The sequence below is a fragment of the Meleagris gallopavo genome, chromosome 19, assembly GCF_905368555.1.
Source record: "Meleagris gallopavo chromosome 19, MGAL_WU_HG_1.1, whole genome shotgun sequence".
Lineage (NCBI taxonomy): Eukaryota > Metazoa > Chordata > Aves > Galliformes > Phasianidae > Meleagris > Meleagris gallopavo.
In genome coordinates, this window is record NC_139422.1 from 5,013,179 (window position 1) to 5,035,375 (window position 22,197).

Below are 22,197 nucleotides of genomic sequence, written 5' to 3' on the forward strand. Positions count from 1 at the left end.
TAGCCAAGTCCAGTCAGCAGCTCTCTAAGACTGAATTGTGTGTCTGACACAATCTCTGAGTCAGGGCTGCTAATGTCATATCACTGGCATCCTTGGATTGTACAACACAGTTCACTGTTCTTATTTGAGGATTTTTTACTTAGTTGTTCTTGATTGCAGGTAGATACACTGAAAACTATTTAAAAGTGCTTATGATAATATTTTCACAAAAATACTTAGACCTGATAGCAATCAGTTGGACTAACAACTGTTTTAATTCCCCATCATGAGGAATTGCTCTAACTAATAATGCAGCTCAAAACCAATCCTTAGTTTCTGTTTAACATGTGAATTTATACTTTCCTTGTCTGCAGTATAAGGTGATGCATTTGAATTTAGTTATCTTGTTTGGCATGTTGTATCTAAATACCTCAATGATAAACTTTAAACTCTGCAGGCTGTTACATCTCTTATTTTCAATAGTAGTATTTTGACACTCTATTGTAAGCTGTATTGTGGGAAATAACTTTTTCACTTCCATTTCATAGGGAGAAATTGATGCTCATGAGGATAGCTTCAAATCTGCTGATGAGTCGGGGCAGGCTTTGCTTGCAGCTGGGCACTATGCTTCTGATGAAGTTAAAGAAAAGGTAAGTTGGGCAACTTGAAAGCAACTCCTACAAGAATTATGTTTTTTTCCTTCTGTGTCCCTTAATTTAGAAGTTTTTAAGATTTTAAGCTGCGAAGTATCATCTTAATAGGTTACAGAGCTTTTAAGACTGACAATTTCTGTTCAGACTTCCATCTTGATTTTACATTGAGAAGTAAATGAACCAGTCTGTTAAATACAGTGTTTCCTTCTCCCAACCCCTTAGCTGACTATCCTCTCAGATGAAAGATCTGCCTTGCTAGAACTATGGGAGCTTCGCAGGCAGCAGTATGAACAGTGCATGGATCTGCAGCTTTTCTACAGAGATACCGAACAAGTTGACAACTGGATGAGCAAACAAGAAGTGAGTGCATGCATTTGAACTTTCCAGTTTGATTTTCATTAATGCCAATTTTCTGTAGGCACAAACCATTTTTAATTACCAGTGGCAGTGACTCTACCTATGACTGGACATGCACTAGGGATAAGGTGCTGTGCAGTTAGTTACGTGACTGCCCAAGATACTATAATGACTGTTTCTTTCTAATGCTTAAACTATGAGCTGGGGCAAGTTGGCCTTGTGTTGCTTTTGTGTTTGTTTAGCTCTTGTGAAATGCTGTTTGAAGAAGAAGCTAAAAGTAATTATTTGGAGTCTTTGGCTACTAGAGGTGTATAGGGAACACCATCCCAGTATTAGCATCCTTCTTTCCAATCGTATGGTAGGAAACATCACTGAGTGTGCTTAGGTTGACTTTTCGAGAAGATGAAGACACAAACAAAAATCCACTGATGTCTGTTGCCTTGCTTTAGGCTTTTCTGCTGAATGAAGACCTTGGTGATTCTCTGGATAGCGTGGAGGCTCTTCTGAAGAAGCATGAAGATTTTGAGAAATCCTTAAGTGCTCAAGAGGAGAAAATCACAGTAAGACATTTATATTGGGTCGTCACTAAAGAAGTGAGAAATGAATGAATTAGTTGATTGGAGGGCAGCGTTGGTGGGGACTGACAGAGAAGAACGTGGTTTGCTCTGCAAAATGATTCACTGTGGAAAATAATCAGTGGAGAAGCTAAGATAGGGCTTGATTGCTGCCTCAGACAGCTGAGTAACCCAGTTCCTTGCTTAGCACGCCAGCATGGGGAAGAGGATGGATTTTGATAAATGGTCATCTGTACACATGTAAGAGGATGGTATAGACTAAAAGGGTTTAAACAGTAGCCATCTTAATGACTGTTAGTTTTTGATGAGCTCTTGAGAATTAACTTTCTGTGTAGACTTGCACAGACAGTTTTTATTACACAAAATAAATGGAAAATCTTTTCACTTTCAGGCATTGGATGAGTTTGCTACTAAATTGATTCAGAATAACCATTATGCCATGGATGATGTTGCTACGCGCAGAGATGCTGTAAGTATTTAACACAGATTTGGTTTGCAGGTTTTCTGCTTTATTATTTTAAATAGTATAACTACAATATGGGATAAATCACTGGAGCTTTCAGTGCATACAGTAGACTTTCTTATAAACTGAAGAACTTAAAAAAGCTTGACTTATATTTTTTCTTTTTTGTTTTTTCAGCTACTGAGCCGCCGAAATGCTCTTCATGAACGAGCGATGTACCGCCGTGCTCACCTGGCAGATTCTTTCCATCTCCAGCAGTTTTTCAGAGACTCTGATGAACTAAAGAGTTGGGTTAATGAAAAAATGAAAACTGCGACCGATGAGGCTTACAAGGTATTAAAAATAAAAATAAAAATCAGTATCAGAGTATTTTTAAGGCAATACCAAGCTTAATATAATCAGTATAATGATGTGAAGCAGCATCAGACAGATCTTGCTGAAACAGGCAGTATTAATGGCAACAGGAAGAATTGCAACTTCTCCCTGTTCCATCATGCTGTAATCATGCTAATCAATGGCTTAAATGTTCTGATTTCAAAGATGTATTTGTGGCACCAATTCCTTTTGTGACATGTTGGCATGCATATAAGTGTCGTCTAATTTAAAAATGTCTTCTGAGATCTATATATATTAATTCTGGATTGAAAATTTATTTTTCTTTCTTTATCTGTAGGATCCATCGAACTTGCAAGGTAAAGTTCAGAAGCATCAGGCTTTTGAAGCAGAGCTTTCTGCTAATCAGAGTCGTATTGATGCACTGGAGAAAGCTGGCCAGAAGTTGATTGATGTCAATCACTACGCATCTGATGAGGTGGCAGCTCGCATGAATGAAGTCATCAGCTTGTGGAAGAAACTTCTGGAAGCCACTGAGCTCAAAGGTAAGATCTAGCCATAAGAATTCAAGTGCTTTTTTAGAGGCTTTAGCTGGGAAAAGACAAGGAAGTGAGTTAAGTGAAGTGGAAAACTTAAATCATCTTCTTGTCACTCTGTCTTTCTCAGGTATAAAACTGCGTGAAGCCAATCAACAGCAGCAATTTAATCGCAACGTAGAGGACATTGAGCTGTGGCTGTATGAAGTAGAAGGTCACTTGGCTTCTGATGATTATGGAAAAGATCTTACCAGTGTTCAGAATCTTCAGAAGAAACATGCCCTGCTAGAGGCAGATGTTGCTGCCCATCAGGTGAGGGGAATAATTTTTCTTCCTGCCCTTTGAGATGTGCTCACTTGAAAAGAATCACTCCAGAGACTTTATCAGATGACAGTAAGAGTCTGTATTTTCATGTTTTGTATGTTTGGGCTTCATAGCTTGTTTATCAGAAAAAAAATCTGAACTGAAATGGTTAGAGTGGCTCATGTGTAAAGCTAATGAAATTGCAAAACTCTTTTGTCTGTATGAATTTGACAGATTAAATACAATTTACATATTCTGCTGAATGTAATCTGGGATAGAATTTTTGTCAACAATTATTGCTGCACTGGCAGTGTGCAGCTGAGTTTCTTTTCCTCTACCACAATGTAACTTACTTGCTAAAGCTTGAAAATACTCTTTAAACGTTCACAGCATCAAGCAGAAAGCCTGAAAACTTGTAAAGGTTGTGACGTAAAACTATGACTAAATTAATTTTAGGATCGGATAGATGGCATTACCATCCAGGCACGCCAGTTCCAAGATGCTGGGCACTTTGATGCTGACAATATCAAGAAGAAACAAGAAGCTTTAGTAGCTCGTTATGAAGCTCTGAAGGATCCTATGGTGGCTCGTAAGCAGAAACTTGCAGATTCTCTTCGCCTGCAGCAGCTTTTCCGTGACATCGAGGATGAAGAGACCTGGATTAGGGAAAAGGAACCTATTGCAGCCTCAACAAACCGAGGTTGGTCCATTCTGATACCTGCAGGATTTAAGTGTTAGAATTGCTGTGACTTATAGGGAACTTTCTATTAAAAAATATTTAAAAAATTCTAAAATGTTTACTGCAGTTAGCATTGCCTGCATTTATGTATTTACACATGGTTCTTTAAATATTCTGTTATGTTAATTCTACAGTTTCAATTTTCTGCAGTGCTCTGTGGTGGTTCTTACTCTGCAAGTTTGTCTGACGTTTGTTGCAGCTTCCTTGAAATTTTTAATTTTAGGTCATCAGACTTAAACCAGTTAACTGTCTTCTGTTTTTCAGGCAAGGACTTAATTGGTGTCCAGAACCTACTAAAGAAGCACCAAGCTTTGCAGGCAGAAATTGCAGGCCATGAACCTCGCATTAAAGCAGTCACACAGAAAGGAAATGCAATGGTGGAAGAGGGTATGTCTCAGTTTTTGTTAATTTTCTGTCTTTCAGAAATCCAGGAGTCTTTGTGAAGGGCTTTGTTCTCTAGTCCTGTACCATTAAAGATTACTGACTGATTGTATCAGAGAAGTAGACAGGTACCTGTAAGCAGGATGAGCTTCTTGTCATTCTTTTACTTGGAAATAATAATAGATTCCTTGATGGGATCCTGTCACCATTTTCACAGATTTTCACCTGATCTTGGCAGATGCATGTATTCAAATATTCCTAGAGCAGTTTAATTCACAGGTACAATCTCTCTGAACCAAAAGGACGAACTAAATTATGATTGCCTTATTGCAGTCAAAATAGGCTACCTAGGTCTAAACAGGTTTAATTTTTGTGATTTTTTTTTTTTTTTTTTTCCCAGGAAGTACAGGTGACCTTTTAGTCTCCATTATTTATGTCTCTAAGTCCTTCAGTTTCCTCTTTTTGCTTTGTAGGACATTTTGCTGCTGAAGATGTGAAGATCAAATTGAATGAACTAAACCAAAAATGGGACTCTCTGAAAGCCAAGGCATCTCAACGGCGACAGGATCTAGAGGATTCTCTGCAAGCTCAGCAGTATTTTGCTGATGCTAATGAGGCAGAATCATGGATGAGAGAAAAGGAGCCCATTGTAGGCAGCACAGACTATGGAAAGGATGAAGACTCTGCTGAGGTATTTGACACTGTTTGGATTACTTTTGCATAAACAGTGTGAGGATTTCATTCAGTAGCAGAGAAAATAAGGAGCTCTGCTGCTTTTAGGATTCTTAGAAAAAAGGGTGGAAGATTTTTGTATCAAGCTCAATTTTGACTCAGAATCGAAGTAGAATGGCTGTTTTTCCTATATATTAGCTATTATTATATGTGTCATTTTGCTGTTCAATGTATTCACTGTACTAGAGAATTTGTATGGTATACTGAGGTAAGTATCAGTAAACTCTTGCCTGTTGCAGTGTTGTATGAGTTTATCTTTGAGTACTTCATCAGTTTTGAAGTATTTTCTTATGCAGAAGTTGCTATCCCAGTATATTTCTGTGGCCAGACACTGCTGACTGACGTTTCATTGAAATTAACTGCAGTTTAAAGGTATTCTTTCAAACTTACCTCTATTTCTGGAGTAATACTTGGTACTCCTTCCTGGTAAGAAGAAAAGAATGCTTCTAAGTTAAGGTGGAGCAAAAGGATTAGAAGCATTTAGACAGCTATCAGGCCTGTGAATAAATAGATGTAGCTATTCTCATGAGAATCAGAGGTCTGGCAGCTCTGAAGAACCCACATTCCCTGTGTATGGAGCCCAAGAATATATTTTAAGCAAAATAGCATTTGTAAAAATGGCTTGGTGTACATGTCATTTTTATCATTTGATTTCAGGCTCTCCTGAAGAAGCATGAAGCTTTGATGTCTGATCTTTCTGCTTATGGCAGTAGCATACAGGCATTAAGGGAACAGGCCCAGTCCTGCAGGGTAAGGAAGGATGCTAATCATGTTGCTGAAATTCTTGGGTCAGCAGAAGTTAAAGACCAAGCTTAATAGCAGCAGTTGCGTTTGAGAACTTACTGCAGACTGCACTTAATTTTCTAATTTAAAAAAGAAAAAATTAGTTGTCTCTCTTTATAATTGTAACAAACTGCAATGTTATATTGAAAGAAAACAGAACAATGTTTCCAATGTTTGAGCGCAGAAAGTGCCTAAAATAAGTCCATCTGTGCTACGTTTATTTCAACAGGAATCACTTCAGAACATTTACAGTACCTTTAAGGCTGAAGTATTTTTTAGGATCGCTGCTTTGGTTGTAATAACCATGCAAAAGTTTCTGTATCTTTACTCATCTTTCTTCTGTGGCCTTCTTTGTTAGCAACAAGTTGCTCCCACTGATGATGAAACTGGAAAAGAGCTTGTGCTGGCACTCTATGATTACCAAGAGAAGAGTCCTCGGGAGGTGACTATGAAAAAAGGAGATATTCTCACCCTGCTCAACAGCACCAACAAGGTATGCTGTTGCCTGGCAGTTTGCTGAGCTGCTTGAGTTACTTGGTTTTGTGTGTTGAGTTCTGTTTTTTTTTTATTTTTGTTTTGTCAAAGAAGTTAAAGTATTTGCACATTTAGTCTGTGTTCCCATGTAGCACTTTAGCATACTTCTTGTCACTCTTATGACTCCCTTCTGGCTGCCAGCTTTTTCTAAGTCATAAACACCGTATGCCATAGGGCATATGTCTGCAAGAAAGCTTATTTCCTTTCATTTGAAGAATTTCTGACCAAACACAAGGAGAGAAGTAAAAGCAAAACCTGGGTTTCTACAAGAGACAGTTTGAAATGACCTCCATGAGAAGGACAAACTCTTGTTTTCTTGTATTAATAGAAACCTCTAACTTTGCCACCATTCAGGTACGCAGCATACTTAATGCTCTGTGTTTGCCTCACAGTGGTTGCTTTTATTTTCTCATTACAGGACTGGTGGAAGGTTGAAGTTAATGATCGTCAGGGCTTTGTACCAGCTGCCTATGTGAAAAAACTAGATCCTGCCCAGTCTGCATCCCGAGAGAATCTTCTGGAAGAGCAAGGCAGCATAGCATTGCGACAGGAGCAAATTGACAACCAGTAAGATCTAACTAATGAGATATGACACCCATCCAGTGTTTGCTGGGTTGGCCTTGCTCTCACATGTGCCAAAAGTTTAGGTCGATGCCACTTCTGCTAGGGAATAATTAATTGGAGCAAAACAGAGAGGCTCCTTGACTGGGAGCACCATACTGAATCATTCTTATTCCAGATATTCATGTTGCTTTTTCCATTTTTTTGACTGTAAAATTCATGACACTTGAGCTCAACTTACTGTCTGACCTGAGTATTATACGTGTCCCTTTTGTTGTTGTATCTAACTACTTAAACTTGTTTGTGAGTTATACCTGTCCTAAGTAGCTCTTGTATTTGTAGTTGTCACTTTCTTAATGTGTGATCTGTTTTGAAAAGCTTTCTTAAATTTGGCTGCGAAAGTACAGTACCCTCCCTATAGGGCTGCCTCTGGAGATGTCTCCTTAGGAGCTGCAGCTCTCCTAGCACCAGCTAGTTGGTTTTGTTGGATTTTTTTTCCTGAAATGCAGTGCCATCACATGGGTTAAAACCTACCTTCTTTCTCTTTTATTAAAGAGGAACACACGTGCCATTGCAAATGCAGAAAACTGCACAACTGTTTGGTAACCACCTCCTGAGGCAAATGGTAGTTATAGATTAGTTCAAGCAAGGGCTGTCAGTGATAGCTGTGAGCTACCAGCTCTCCTTATCAAGCTACTTGGAAGCCAGAGCTGACAGTTCAATGCACACTCCCATCTGTTTGCATAGTTACTCTACATGAGAATGTCTTTCTACCCAATTGTTTTGAGTCACTAGTTATTACAATGTCATTCAATAATTAATAGCTTTAGTTCTAGGACTTAAAGTAAACCAAACTAATAAGGTAATTTATACCAGTTAGAAGAAAGGATGGCTCAGGATTTTAATAATGTGTAACTATTCTGTGGGTTTGCCTCAACTTTTAAGAGCTGTTAGAGGTGTCTTATTTGAGAGCCAAGGAGTGGGGGCCACCCTTTGGTTTTAAATCAAATGGCACAATGATCAGGAAATGAGGAGACCTTATAGAGAGAGTTCAACTGTACTGCTGAGGTTCCCTCCCATGAATTTCACTCTGGTCTGATTTGCTTTGTTTGCTTCTTAATGACATCTAAATTTCTCCATTTAAATGTGAACTTTTAACCATCTCCTACCACAGACGACCCATGGATGGAGCTGCTGCTTTCATTATTTTGGTTAATCTAACTAATTTTTTGCATGCATTTGCTGTGCTCCCTCTGTCTGTGCAGGACTCTCATAACTAAGGAAGTCGGCAGTGTATCTCTGCGTATGAAACAGGTCGAAGAACTGTGAGTAGGATTAGCCCTTTCTACACCATGCTGTCTCCATACTGTCACTGTTCATTCTCTTTGTTTCTTTCTTTCTTTGGGAAAGCTGCTCCAAAGAGACACAAAGGAAGCAATTTCTGCAATGTGTTTTTTGTTTTGTTTTGTTTTTTTTAGTTTAGATGAGTGTGTTGTGATGTGTGTTTCATGTGTTGTTTGCAGCCAGCCATCCTGCCAGCTGCTTATCTTGTTGGTCACGTCGGCACTGCTAGATTGGTGATGGTGTCATTTTCCATTATACTGATTTTACTTGCCAAGTGAGGGTTCAGTGATATCTAGACTGTTTTCTTTAAAAAGTGTGTGTTGCATTTTCTGAGGTGCAGCTACAGTTACTTGTTTCTATAAATAAATATACTTGGTGTATCCATTTTATATATAACATCACATAAATGTCTGCCTCTGGTAGAATCTTGCCCCTGGTCCTCTTACGAGCTTTGCAATACTCAGTAGCTAAAACTATGCTGAAGCAAACATCTGCAGTTGAGTCAGGCTTTAAAAAAGTGTTTTCCTGCATGCGGTAGCTCATGCAAGTCAGACTAGAATGCTGCCATTTAATACAAAAGGTTGTTGGTTCCTAAAATCCAGTGTTGAATTCAGGATAGATGGGAAACCACAAAGTCTCAGCTACTGAAGAGACTTAGAGCTGCTTATCAGTTGAATATACAGGCATTGCAGCCCAGGATGTCAGGCTTTCTGGCAGCAGCCTTGTTCATCTCTCAGTGTTAGAGGCTTTTCTGAGCACAGGTTCTTTGAAAATTGACATTTTGCCAGGAATCAAACAGGAGACATCAGGTTTTGTGCTCTTAAATACAACGATGCTGCTGTATTTTCATGTTGGTCTTTCATGATTCAGTTGCTTGTTCAAGCCAATTTAAGCACTTCAGAATAAATGTGGAATAAAGCCTCTAAGGTAAATGAGAAATGATTTCACTGATACCATTGGTAATTCCACAGATATATACAAGCAGCACATGTAAAACAAGTTTAATGTGTTTTCTAGTTGAGTATAATTGTGTTATCAGAGAAATAACATCTCTTTTAACCACAGCAGATTTTGCACTGAACCATAGCTAGGTAAGGCACTTTGTGTCCAGTAGCTGTCAGGTTAGTGGGTTTAATCTGATGGCAGACTTCATGTGCTATAGGAAAATATTTCTCACAACGTTAGCTCTTTTCTTTGTGTATCCTGTGCAGTCATTCCTGCACTGTAGTGCTGCTGTAGCCTTGAGCTGTGATTTGGATTTGCCTTTACCCACTGAAACATTAAATGTGGGAGGCCTCATTTTAGTGTGCTTACCCATATAAAGGAGAGATGTGCACAGTTTGCATTTCCTGATCCTGAACTACTAAGTCATTCTGTAGAGTAGCAGTGTGTAGATTGCAGGCACTTCCAGCATCTTTGGTGCTACATGAACTTGTTTAATGACTGTGACTCTGCTCAATGCAGTCTGACTGCTCCTGCCTTCCTTTTCTGCTTGTTCCAGGTATCATTCCCTTCTTGAGCTGGGAGAAAAACGTAAAGGCATGCTAGAAAAAAGCTGCAAAAAGTTTATGCTGTTCCGTGAGGCTAATGAGCTTCAACAATGGATCAATGAGAAGGAAGCTGCTCTCACTAATGAGGAAGTGGGTGCTGATTTGGAGCAGGTGGAGGTGCTACAGAAGAAATTTGATGATTTTCAGAAGGTATGTTGTGATCTGTGTGCTAATTCTTCATATCTGAGCATAGCAGAAAAGCACCAACTAAGTTCTGGAAGAATTCCATTTTGTGCAACACAACCTTCAGTTAAGCTATATTTTTGTTGTGTTGTTGAAAGGAAAAATATGTTTTTGTTTTCAGCTGTAGAGCATTTCACGAGATATATAGAAATAGTTCTCTGCTTCAAAATGCCAATAGGCTTTTGATTTTATTTTTTTCCCCTTTGTGTTTGCAACACTTGTTTGTATTTCTTTGCTTGAGGAGAAGGAATTACTTTTCATGCACATTTGTTCCATCCCCTTTGGTAAGGTGCTGGATACTTAAAGGCAGCAGGGCCTGACTCTAACAGTGGAAAAGCTGGCGACCTGTTATCACACTTACAGCTTGGAAGCTGGCTAACACAACTTGAGCCAGCCTAATAGTGTAGGTGTGAAGATGACAGCAGTTTTGTGGTGGTGTCTTTTTGTTTGTTTGTTTTTTGAAGCTAATGGTTGAAGCTAAAATGTGTCATCTAATAACATTTAAATGCAAGTTCTCCTCCGTTTATTTGTGTTGTTTTTTTTTAACTGGGTTCCCTGTCTGATTGATGGAGAGGTCTCTGTCAGTCTGTTTGGCTGACAGTGTTTTAGTAAAAGTACTTTTTAAAACTGGCTTTTTAGATTACTTATCTACAGCAGTATGGATGACAACTTTTGATCTCTGTGTTGGTAATGCTGTATACCTGACAGTTCAGACCTGTATTCCACTGCAGATTGTGTATGGAAAGCTGTGATAGTGTGTTTCTCTTAACACGCTGATACTTGGCACTGATAGCTGGGATTTCTCAGCACATTCTTTATTCACTGATAACTGTAAAGGTTGAATGTGCTAAATTCCTGCTGTTATCAAACTTCTTGGCACCCCTGGTGTTCCAACTTGATCCACATGTTTTGCCAGTGTGAATGCTAATGCTGTGAATGTAACTGTTCCCTGCAGGATTTAAAAGCTAACGAGTCACGACTGAAGGATATAAACAAGGTTGCAAACGACCTGGAGTCTGAAGGGTTGATGGCAGAGGAAGTGCAAGCAGTAGAGCACCAGGTCTGCTCCTTTTTCTGACTTAGTCTGATACTCTTGAGAACTAAAGTATTTCCTTCCTTTCTTTAGTCTATCCTGCTTGGAGTTTCATTGTAACATTCTGGCTGTTACTGTTTATTGTCTGATTAGAGACACATACTGCCTCTTCTGTAGTATGGCCATCACAAGGTAACCTTTGAACTGTTTCTTTTGAAATAGTGCAAGTTGCACCATCTAGAGCTTTTTCCTTTTTTCTTTTTTTCTTCTTTTTTTAATATGACTGGAATTTTCTTTAAGGTAATCCTAAATGTCAGGGAGATTCCATGAATTAGCTTTGCTTCTTCGCATAAGTGCCAAACTCCCATTCCTATTGCAATGCAGGTTGTGAGAGCACTGCTGGCTTTGTGACATGCTGGCAGCTGACTAATAGAAGAAGCTGCCTCAAAGCATGTCTCCTGTCTTTCATTTCTCAAATACAGTGGAATTTTTCTTTCTGTAAGAAAACATTGATTTGTTTGGTAGGAAATGACAAGACTTCGTTTTTCTTTCCTTTGCAGGAAGTCTATGGAATGATGCCCAGAGTAAGTGTTAATTTCCATTTGGCAATTTTCAACAGTTTGGGATGTAGAAGTTCTGACATGATTGCAATCCGTTTGCATGAAGGAACTCATTTATGATTCTGAGTGGATGTAGAAAGATTATCTCACCTTAGATCTCTTCGTTTCCTGGGTCTTGTACTCCACATCACAAATCAGTGCTGAGCAGGATAACCCAAAATGACAAAAATACATATTTGTAAAAATCGATTTATGCTGTTAAGGGTGGAACACAGAGATGTCTCAATTTCTAAACATTTTCTGATAGATTCAGATTTTGCTTCGTATTTAAAGCTGTTTCTTCACATTTTTAAACAGGACGAAACTGATTCTAAGACAGCCTCTCCTTGGAAGGTAAGTTGCTGAATCCATGATAAAATAAAACAGAAACTACAGCATTACGTTTATTTATGTAACACATCAAGGGGAAGGAAATGTTTTTATCCTGAAAGTCAAAGGCACTAATGCCAATGTTCCTTCAGCAAGGAATCTATCTGTATGCAATATCTTTGTCTTCCACTGTTTACTGATGCATCAAAATACTCTGAATATTTTTACCATTATCCAGCATTATTTTTATTATAAAAGGAGATTGTGTGTTGTAAGGAATTGGTGATAATTTTTCTGATTAGCTTTCACCAGTTTTGATTGTCATCCTGTATTCTAGAAGTATTTGAATTAATTGCTGATTCAATCAGAAGTGAAACTGTTCAGATAACTGTTGTTTTCTGTCCCCTACATGTATTTCATAAAGCTGTGTTTTACAAAGTCTGTGGTTTTGACTTAGGCCAATTGATGAATTTTTATTTTTATTTATTTATTTTTTTAATAAGGAATTTTCTTTCAGTTTAACTTTGGCTCTGGTTGAAGTCAATTTTAATGCAACATTTTTATTTCTGCCCTTTCACACAGTCTGCACGTATGATGGTACACACCGTGGCAACATTTAACTCGATCAAGGTAACAGTGCAGCTTTTCCTACCCTCATGTAAAAGCTGGAAACTATTTCACCTTCCTTTCCATAGTCTTTGTCAGTCATTATGTTTTATAAGCCATTTTGAATAAACGTATCAAGAGAATTATTTAACATACAGCATTTCCTTCTCAAGTTACATTCTTCCATGTCAGGAAAAGCCCTTAAAATTATTCTTCTGAACTAGACTAATTGAATTTGTACTCCCTCTGGAATTAAGCAGAAACAGTAACCTTCACTTTCAGTGAAAGTCCAGTCTCAACTTCTCATTTGATATTGACTACTTGGTAAAAATTGCCTGCATTCTCTAAATAATAATACAGGTGTAGCTGTCAATCAAGCTGTTATCAATATCTTCCAGCAGTACTGTCACTTTTCTCAGTAGAATTGTGAAAAATTACCTATCAGGGTATGGACATGGAGAAGGTGTAGTTGGCATGTTCACAGATGTCAGCAGAATAAGAAAGAGGTTTATAAGCATGGTGAACAAAACTTGCTGGATACTAGGTTTTTCTGTTTGTCTTAAAGCTTCAGTGCCATACAAGAGTTTCTTTATGCAGAAATGCTATAGAACTGTGGTTTGCAGTATCAGTATGGGGTTTTATTTTTTGTTGTTGTTCCAGGAGCTGAATGAACGCTGGAGATCTCTGCAGCAGTTGGCAGAGGAGCGAAGCCAGCTGTTAGGCAGTGCTCATGAAGTCCAGAGGTTCCACAGGTGGGATATTTAGATCATATCTGATCTTATTTCAGTAAAATACTTTATTTATAAGAGTTCTAAAAAATAGCAGGACCTAACAAGTCGTATTTCAGCCCTCAATTTGTTCAGTGGAAGTTGGGCTACCTGCAAAACAAGTTTGTTTATTTTTTTTTTAAATATCCTGCCTAGAAAAAGAAAAGCTTTTTAATATGGAACATGGAACTGCTGAGGGTTTGGGAGATGTGAACTGCTGTCCTATTTTGCCAGAGTTCAATTTGGTCTTGCAGCTTAATAGATCCATCAACTACTTGAGCATCTCTGAAAAAGAGAAGGTGTGGTGGGTAACAGAGATCCTAGCATGGCCTCCATTTCTATTCTCTTTTTGCCTCCACTCAAATCAGAGATGCTGATGAAACAAAAGAATGGATAGAAGAGAAGAATCAAGCATTAAATACTGACAACTATGGACACGACTTGGCCAGCGTGCAGGCTCTGCAGCGCAAGCATGAAGGCTTTGAGAGAGACTTGGCAGCTCTTGGAGACAAGGTGAGGATGAGAGGGTGAGAAATGCAGAAGCTTTCCTTTTATCTAGCAGAGGTGATTGCACTATAGAAAGGATTATTTTTGTCTTCTTTGTGTTTATTTTCCTTTTTTTTATTCTAGGTGAATTCTCTTGGTGAAACTGCCCAGCGTCTGATCCAGTCACATCCAGAATCAGCTGAAGATCTTCAAGAAAAATGTACTGAGTTGAACCAAGCTTGGAGTAGTCTGGGAAAACGTGCTGACCAGCGCAAAGAGAAGCTTGGAGATTCTCATGACCTGCAGCGTTTCCTCAGTGATTTCAGGTAAAGAGTCCATCCCCCCTCCTCCCCAGTTTGTCTGCTTTATTACTAGAAGAGTATACCTAACTCAGTGTTTTGGAGGAGTATTTCACAGGAGGGATTGAAAAAGGACTGTTTTTCCTATTCTGGCTTATTTTAGTGGAGGAAGGGAATTATTTTTATATTAATCTGTGCTCACAGAGACCTTATGTCTTGGATCAATGGAATCCGGGGTCTGGTCTCCTCAGATGAACTTGCAAAAGATGTGACTGGAGCTGAAGCTCTTTTGGAAAGGCATCAGGTATGTGAAAGATAGTAAGTGAGTATCAAACATCAATAGATGTTTGTTTTTTTGACACTTTCCACTTACAGTTCCAAAAATTAATCAGTTGCTGCTCTGTCCTTTATTTAATAACAAATCTCTGTGCCTTGCAGGAACACCGCACCGAAATAGATGCACGGGCTGGCACTTTTCAGGCATTTGAACAGTTTGGACAGCAGCTTCTGGCTCGTGGACACTATGCCAGCCCAGAGATTAAGGAGAAACTGGATATTCTAGATCAAGAACGGACAGACCTAGAGAAGGCCTGGGTCCAACGCAGAATGATGCTAGACCAGTGCTTAGAATTACAGGTACCCTGCTGCATTTTTAAAAAGAAAGATAATTCCTTCTTTTGTAAACGTGTTCATTCACAATGATGAGTGATGTTCATGGTCTGTCTGTCTCATACTTTGGAGTTTTTCCTCCCCAGCTGTTTCATCGGGATTGTGAACAAGCTGAAAACTGGATGGCTGCCCGAGAGGCATTCCTAAATACAGAAGATAAAGGAGACTCCTTAGACAGCGTGGAGGCACTCATCAAGAAACATGAAGATTTCGATAAGGCAATCAATGTCCAGGTGAGGGGCGTAGCTGAATTGAAGAGAAAATATCTTTTCTGATGTGGTTTGTTAACAAAATGAATTACTACCACGTGGCTTCTCAAGCTTCATTCTAAAGCCATTTGGCATCTGCAGCAGCAGTTTAAAGCAGTGCCTTCCGCAGGTACAGGTGTTATTTCACTGTCTACAAATCAGTTCTAGGAAGAGTGGCAAGTATTTGCATATATATCTTACTGACTTGAAATTTACTTACTTATTACAATAGAAGAAGGTGTATTGTCAGTTTCTTGAGAAGAAAACTGCTGACATTTACATACTGCTAAAAGTCTGGAAGATGCTCTTTTCCTAAATGCTGCAGGTGAAAGCTCTTGTGAAGTTGATCTTTCCAGTCCTATAGAAGATAGTCATCCTTAGTGGAAAGAAAACTCCATTCCAGACCCTGCTCAACTCTTGATGTAGTTTAAAGTACCGCAGTTCTCCTAATTGATGGCTTCTCTTTTGAACAGGAAGAGAAAATTGCTGTCTTGCAGTCTTTTGCTGACCAACTGATCGCTGCTGATCATTATGCAAAAGGAGTCATTGCTAACAGGCGCAATGAGGTTCTGGACAGGTTGGTACATTGATTGCCTTGTTAGATGGGATGCAGCTGTGAAAGGGTGCCATTTGGCATCACTGTTACTGTTAAGCTGCTAAATGCAATGCCTTGTGCAGCCCTGTTTTTTCATTCTACGCGTGTATTTGATTGCATACAGGTGGCGTCGTCTGAAAGCTCAGATGATTGAGAAGAGATCTAAGCTGGGAGAATCTCAGACCCTCCAACAGTTCAGTCGTGATGTTGATGAAATAGAAGCTTGGATCAGTGAAAAGCTTCAAACTGCAAGTGATGAGTCATATAAAGATCCCACAAACATCCAGGTGAATATGATTCTCAGCTTAGGAGTCATAAGGAGGTATTTAGGTTCAAAAGAATGCTCTGTTTTGAAAGAATGTGTACAGAGGAATTCATGTTCAGTGAGAGAGAATAATGCACCGTGTTGGACACAGTCTTCCTTTAACAAAGAGAAAATGGAAATTTCCTTATGCATAAAAAAGAGGCCCAAAGTAGAAGTCTCTTAGTAATTATTGATGTATGTAATTAATAAGATATGTGGTATCTGCAGCAGCAAGCCTCCTAAAGGTACTGCTGAGTAGCTATTCTGTTTTTCTCCTAACAGAATAATGAAACTAAGTTCTTGGGTCTTATCTCCACCTTACATTCTGAAATATAAAGTTTTATTCATTCTTCAGTGTTAAGGACTAATTACAGTTACCTCCTATGTTGAAATGCTGGCTTACGAAGTAGTATGAGTGCACTGAACTACTTCTTCTCTCAATCTGTTTTATAGCTTTCCAAACTGCTGGTAAGTAGTTTGGACTAGCCCTGGTATGTGAATTTGTTTTCTTTGTATAGCTTATATGTGAGCACAAGGTCTGGGTGCAGTTCGTTGCTCCATCCATCAGTTCATGCAGTCTCTTTGTTTTCTATTAGTTATTGACCTTCATTCAGGTGCAGCTGTCGGTCTTCATGTTATGGATGTGGCTTTTCTATTAATGCATATACAGCATCATTTATTTCTGTATTTGTTTTGCAGGTGTTCTGCATGATCTGTTTAATTTGTGGTGCATAAGGGATGCAGGGTGTTTGGTGGGGATTTTGTTTGTTTCTTAGCTCCTGGAGAAGTGGGTAGCTAGCCTCCTTTTTTAGAAGTCTGCCTGCTAGGCCTGTCATCCTTTCTGCATCTGGAGTGGTGATGACATGACCCATGATACAGAACATCAGCTCTGTTAGCTTAGGTTTTCAGCATCAAGTGTTGAAGATGGAGAATTTAATAAAACTGGTAGACCTGAAGTGCTTACCTCTTGTAGCAGTAGCTGCAAGAGAAGTAGAAGAGAATAATATAGAAGTAGCTCTCTGGAAAAAGATATGTACCACATAGAAAGCTATGGGGTTATACAAAAGGAGAAGACAACAAAGAGAGGGAAGGAACTGGACTAAAGAAGGAGAGAGTAATTGTTTCTTTAGGCTGTGGTACATTAGATATCCTTTTTCTTATTTGAGAAAAAAAATCACATTAAAGCAAATGCTCATCTTGGATTTGTTGTCATGGTAATTATATGAAGGTATGCAATTGGCAGCTCTTAAATTGAGTTTTACTTGTTGGTAGTGTTGCTTTGAAGGATATATTTCTATAATCTCAGCAGTCAGGACATTCAGTTTCCAAAATAAAGCAGTTCATGCAGAATTTCTCATGCCAACGCTGTAGTATTTTTCATCTTTCACTTCTAGTCTAACATTTCCTTTCATTCCATTCTCTCAGGACGTTGCATACCCATGTCCAATGCTACTAGCATTTCCAGTTAATACTCTTAAATTCTGTTGTGTCATTTTTGTGCTATTCTCCTCTTTCTGGTGGGTGGATCTATCAAGTATATATGAGAGAGATCTGTGTATTTCTTCCCACTTCGAGGCTCCTGTTGTTCTCATGGTGCTCTCAACTCAGAAAAACTTTTAAAAATCAATATTTTATAGTTAGATTTATAAGAGTTTTTGGTTGTTAATCCTGGATTTTAATGTATAGTGAGATCATGTATGACTGAACAATATCAGGATGTGTAAGTCAGATTGCAGCAGTGATTTCTGTTAGCTGTCTGTAGGTTAGGAATAGAAATAGTAGCTTCGCAAATTTCTGTAGGAATAGAAAGGATTGTCTATTTTTATGTTTATGCTTAGAGTTTGTATAATTGCTGCTTTTTGGAGATGATGGCGCTGTACAGGAGAAAGCTTTACCCACGAACAGTGAGTGTTAGTGCAAGGAATGTTACTGGCATCTGTAAAATGCAGAAAACATTGCCTGAGTTATCTACATCAGCTCACTGGAAGTTCTGCTGTGTCAAAGCTTGATGCTTACCCAGATTAATAAGAGGATTCTTACGGAGGGAGACTTTAGGTCAGACTTTAGACAACAGCCATGCTCTCCTCTCGGCCCATGAGAACAATGCAGGAGCCCTTTGTCCAGTTTCTGATAGTTGTGCTTTTTCTCACGTGCAGAGCAAGCACCAGAAGCACCAAGCCTTTGAAGCTGAGCTCCATGCCAACGCAGATCGGATTCGTGGAGTCATTGATATGGGGAACTCTCTGATTGAAAGAGGAGCATGTGCTGGCAGTGAGGATGCTGTGAAGGTAAGTACAACAAATCTACTTAGAATATCTGCTTACATTCAGCTTTGAAGTGTTTGGGTAACTGGGTGAGAAAAACAAGCATTACAAACAAGTCTTGTTTTATAGAAATGTTTCTATTTCAACTATGCAGTAGAAATAGGAACAGTCATTTTGCTTCACTTTTGAGAGAGAGAACATTTCAGATCCTGTAACAAGGATGTGAATGTTGAACTGAATTATAGCTAGGCAGCATTCAGTAGTTACTGTGTAGTTTGTATTCGTAGAATTGGCAGCCAAACTCGTGCCTTATTCAGCTGCTGCATTTATCAAAACTTGCATTTTTCATTTGTAGCATTTGTCCTATTTTTTTTACAATAGGCACGGCTGGCTGCCCTGGCTGACCAATGGCAGTTCCTGGTCCAGAAGTCAGCAGAGAAGAGTCAGAAACTGAAAGAAGCTAATAAACAGCAGAATTTCAATACCGGCATCAAGGACTTTGATTTCTGGCTTTCAGAGGTAAATTATTGAGATGGGGGTTATTTATGTGCAGGAGTTGTTTTTCTACTTTTTTAATCCCTTTGCTGATTTTAGATTTTCCAGAGTATTATACATCTTTGATTAAGCATAGATTTATTTTGAAAATGCAACCATTAGAAAAGGCTACAAATCTTGTGAGTGTATTTTATGTTATTTGTAAACAAAGTGAGGAGGAGCTTGTTTGCCTTGAATCTCTACAAAAATTAAACAGGTGATGAGACAAAAGTTTATCCTCTCTGCAGAAAGTTAAGGAAATAATTTGTATAATTTTAAAGGCAGTATAATTTCAAGAGGTTTTGTGAAAATACAACGCAGCTCATTCTTTGTTCCTTTTTCCTTCCCTACCTCTAGGTGGAAGCTTTGTTGGCATCTGAAGATTATGGGAAGGACTTGGCATCAGTTAACAACCTTCTGAAGAAGCACCAATTACTGGAAGCTGATATATCTGCTCATGAAGTATTGCTTTCTCTTTTAGTTTTGGAATATAAATCATAGACTCATAGAACTGCTTTATGTTGGAAAAGACCTTAAAGATCATCAACCTCAAACTAGCCATACTACCCTAACTCTAACAACCCTCTGCTAAATCATGACCCCACCACATCCAGATGGTTTTTAAATACATCCAGGGATGGTGACTCAACCAACTCCCTGGGGAGCCCATTCCAGTGCTTAATAGCCCTTTCTGTAAAGAAGTTTTTCCTGATATCCAACCTAAACTTACCCTGGTGTAATTTAAGGCCATTTCCCCTCGTTCTGTCACCAGTGAGAAGAGGCCAACCCTGCTCTCGCTGCAATCACCTTTCAGGTATTTGAAGAGAGCAATAAGGTCTCCCCTCAGCCTCCACTTCCCCAGATTAAAATCATAGTAATTGGCAAATTCTGCAGGTACTGCTTCAGTGCTGCAGTCATACATTGAAACGTGTTTTCTTCACGTGTGGCTCTGCACAGTAGTTAGATTTCTATGTTTATGTCAGTATAGAAATCATGATGAGACAACCTTATGCACACCTCTCTTTTCTCCACTTTTCCAGGATCGGCTGAAGGACCTGAACAGCCAGGCTGACAGTTTGATGACCAGCAGTGCTTTCGATACCTCCCAAGTAAAGGATAAACGTGAAACTATAAACGGGCGCTTCCAGAGGATCAAGAGCATGGCAGCTGCCCGCCGCGCGAAGCTGAACGAGTCCCACCGCCTGCATCAGTTCTTCCGTGACATGGATGACGAGGAGTCCTGGATCAAGTGCGTATTTTGAAAGTTTGAGGCTCTGGCATGAGAGCATGTGCTTACTTGTGTCTCTACAAGGAGTCACCTTTGCTTTCTAGTCAAGGAAAACTATATTCAAAATGACTTCTGCTCCAGTTTGGGTGTGGCTTCTTATCTACAGTGCTCTGTGGTCTAACTGCAAGAGGGAAAAGTCTGTGCTGGAAGAAGTAGCACTCATTAGCCTTGAACCAGATAGCTGCAATTTGACTAATCTTCTTTGGGAAAGCTCACGGAAGAAATTTGGACCTTACTTTTTCAGTCTGAAGTAATACTTCTGCTGTTGTTCTAGCCAATTGTAGTAGTGAACTTAATGCCCTTTCTGCATTGGTGTTAGTTCCCTGAAGGAAGTGAACTTCATAGAAATCATTCAGATTAGACTAATTCTGTTGTCTTGCTTGTGGAAAATTAAAAACAGTAATTGAACAACAGCGGGTAAACTTGAAATGCAGCTATCTTAGAAAACAGTGCAGATAAGCTCTCCTTCATAGAGAAATGATAGACCCTCTGCCTTTCCTTTCTTCTCCCTACTCATTCCCCTTTTGTGTGTCAGGAGCCAGCTGCTGTTTGATGATACCTCATGCTCAGCACAAAGACTTGTATTGTGAAGAGCATTTCCTTATTTGCAGTGATTTTTTTTTTTCTTTTGTGAGATTTGATCTATGCAAGTAATTCTCAAATTTTCTATTTCTTCTCTCGTGATTTTAGAGAGAAGAAACTGTTGGTGAGCTCAGAGGACTATGGCAGAGACCTGACTGGTGTGCAGAACCTTAGGAAGAAACATAAGCGCTTGGAAGCAGAATTAGCTGCCCATGAACCTGCTATCCAGGTGAATACCTCTCTCCTTGACAGATTGCTTTATAAAGAATGCCATTCTTTGTTATTCAGCAAGTAATTAGTTTGTAAGCATGCAAATAGAGTGCCTAAGAAAAGAGCGAATGATACTTCATTAATTATCTGTTTCTCTGCTTTGCAGGGCGTTCTAGACACTGGCAAGAAGCTTTCAGATGATAACACGATTGGGAAGGAGGAGATACAGCAGAGACTGGCTCAGTTTGTGGACCACTGGAAAGAGTTAAAACAGCTGGCAGCTGCTCGGTGTGTGAGACATTGTAATATACAATTTAAATAAAGCAGTTACATGGGCTTGTAAGGACCAGATGTACTGAATTTCAGGTTTTTAGATATGGTTGGTTAGTCAATAGTATCGTGTAATAGGTTTTATGAAACTTCTGAAAAGAGTTTTAGTGATAATAGTTCTCAACAGCAACATGACAGGTAGGTTTTTTTGTTTCTTTTCTTGAAGTTGTGCTGCAATCAGTCTTTTCTTGCACCAGCAGAAAACCAGAGACTTGAAATTAATTGACCTAAGTCCACTAGCAGGATATTTTTCTGAACAGAAGCTGCTGGGAGAGAGTCCTTTCAATCCTTCAGTAGCTGCAGGTTTTGAGGCCTAGAAGAAAAGTGAGAGCGATGTATGTTAGCTTTCAATCTCTGCACATTCTTAGGTTTTCAGCTGCTTCTGTATTGTTTCCAAATATTTTATATCTAAAAGCTGTAGAGTAACACTGCAGCTAATTTTACCTTTCTTTACCCATGCAGGGGGCAGCGTCTGGAGGAGTCTCTGGAGTACCAGCAGTTTGTAGCAAATGTTGAGGAAGAGGAAGCATGGATCAATGAGAAAATGACATTGGTAGCCAGTGAGGATTATGGAGATACACTTGCTGCTATCCAGGTATGAAGGAAGTTGTTGGCTCTTTGGTGATTTCATTGCATCATCATTGATGAGAACTTTGTGAACCTTTGCTGTAACTGTTGTGGGTTTTTTTTTTTCCAAATATGGAAGTTTTTGTTGATGTATTTTTGTATTTGCAGGGCTTGCTGAAAAAGCATGAAGCATTTGAGACTGACTTTACTGTCCACAAAGACAGAGTGAATGATGTTTGTGCTAATGGAGAGGATCTCATTAAAAAGGTGAATATAAGCTGATTAAAAAAAAAAAAAAGCCTTTAAAAGCTGCCCAGGACACCTTCATGTCAAAGTAGACTTACTCTGCTCTTGGGACTGATTTTCATCTCTTTGAAAAGAGTTCTATTCAATTTTTTTGCAGCTGAATAAGCTATTGGTGTTAACCAATTTCAGAGCTGTTTCATGTTCATGTTGTACATGAGAACCAAGTCTTTTGGC

At 39.0% G+C, this 22,197-nt stretch overlaps 1 protein-coding gene across 9 annotated transcripts in view; it reads left to right on the top strand.

Moving 5' to 3' along the window:
* SPTAN1 (spectrin alpha, non-erythrocytic 1) overlaps nt 1-22,197 on the top strand; it is a 45,878-nt gene that overhangs the window by 14,616 nt on the left and 9,065 nt on the right. For 4 of the 9 annotated variants that reach the window (XM_085239571.1, XM_085239569.1, XM_085239575.1 and 1 more), the window contains 36 exons: nt 528-629; nt 855-992; nt 1,439-1,549; nt 1,956-2,033; nt 2,205-2,360; nt 2,701-2,905; nt 3,027-3,208; nt 3,656-3,899; nt 4,203-4,325; nt 4,793-5,010; nt 5,709-5,801; nt 6,193-6,327; nt 6,787-6,935; nt 8,195-8,254; nt 9,775-9,973; nt 10,962-11,066; nt 11,600-11,623; nt 11,957-11,992; nt 12,551-12,598; nt 13,235-13,326; nt 13,710-13,854; nt 13,972-14,153; nt 14,331-14,430; nt 14,565-14,762; nt 14,882-15,028; nt 15,517-15,620; nt 15,763-15,925; nt 16,396-16,410; nt 18,099-18,230; nt 18,588-18,725; nt 19,098-19,202; nt 19,781-19,989; nt 20,719-20,839; nt 20,987-21,108; nt 21,613-21,745; nt 21,886-21,984. In XM_085239571.1, coding sequence (XP_085095697.1) covers nt 528-629; nt 855-992; nt 1,439-1,549; nt 1,956-2,033; nt 2,205-2,360; nt 2,701-2,905; nt 3,027-3,208; nt 3,656-3,899; nt 4,203-4,325; nt 4,793-5,010; nt 5,709-5,801; nt 6,193-6,327; nt 6,787-6,935; nt 8,195-8,254; nt 9,775-9,973; nt 10,962-11,066; nt 11,600-11,623; nt 11,957-11,992; nt 12,551-12,598; nt 13,235-13,326; nt 13,710-13,854; nt 13,972-14,153; nt 14,331-14,430; nt 14,565-14,762; nt 14,882-15,028; nt 15,517-15,620; nt 15,763-15,925; nt 16,396-16,410; nt 18,099-18,230; nt 18,588-18,725; nt 19,098-19,202; nt 19,781-19,989; nt 20,719-20,839; nt 20,987-21,108; nt 21,613-21,745; nt 21,886-21,984 — 4,611 coding nt within the window. The remainder of the gene's footprint in view (nt 1-527; nt 630-854; nt 993-1,438; nt 1,550-1,955; nt 2,034-2,204; nt 2,361-2,700; nt 2,906-3,026; nt 3,209-3,655; nt 3,900-4,202; nt 4,326-4,792; nt 5,011-5,708; nt 5,802-6,192; nt 6,328-6,786; nt 6,936-8,194; nt 8,255-9,774; nt 9,974-10,961; nt 11,067-11,599; nt 11,624-11,956; nt 11,993-12,550; nt 12,599-13,234; nt 13,327-13,709; nt 13,855-13,971; nt 14,154-14,330; nt 14,431-14,564; nt 14,763-14,881; nt 15,029-15,516; nt 15,621-15,762; nt 15,926-16,395; nt 16,411-18,098; nt 18,231-18,587; nt 18,726-19,097; nt 19,203-19,780; nt 19,990-20,718; nt 20,840-20,986; nt 21,109-21,612; nt 21,746-21,885; nt 21,985-22,197) is intronic. The other 5 variants (XM_085239572.1, XM_085239576.1, XM_085239570.1 and 2 more) reach the window with 3 other exon arrangements.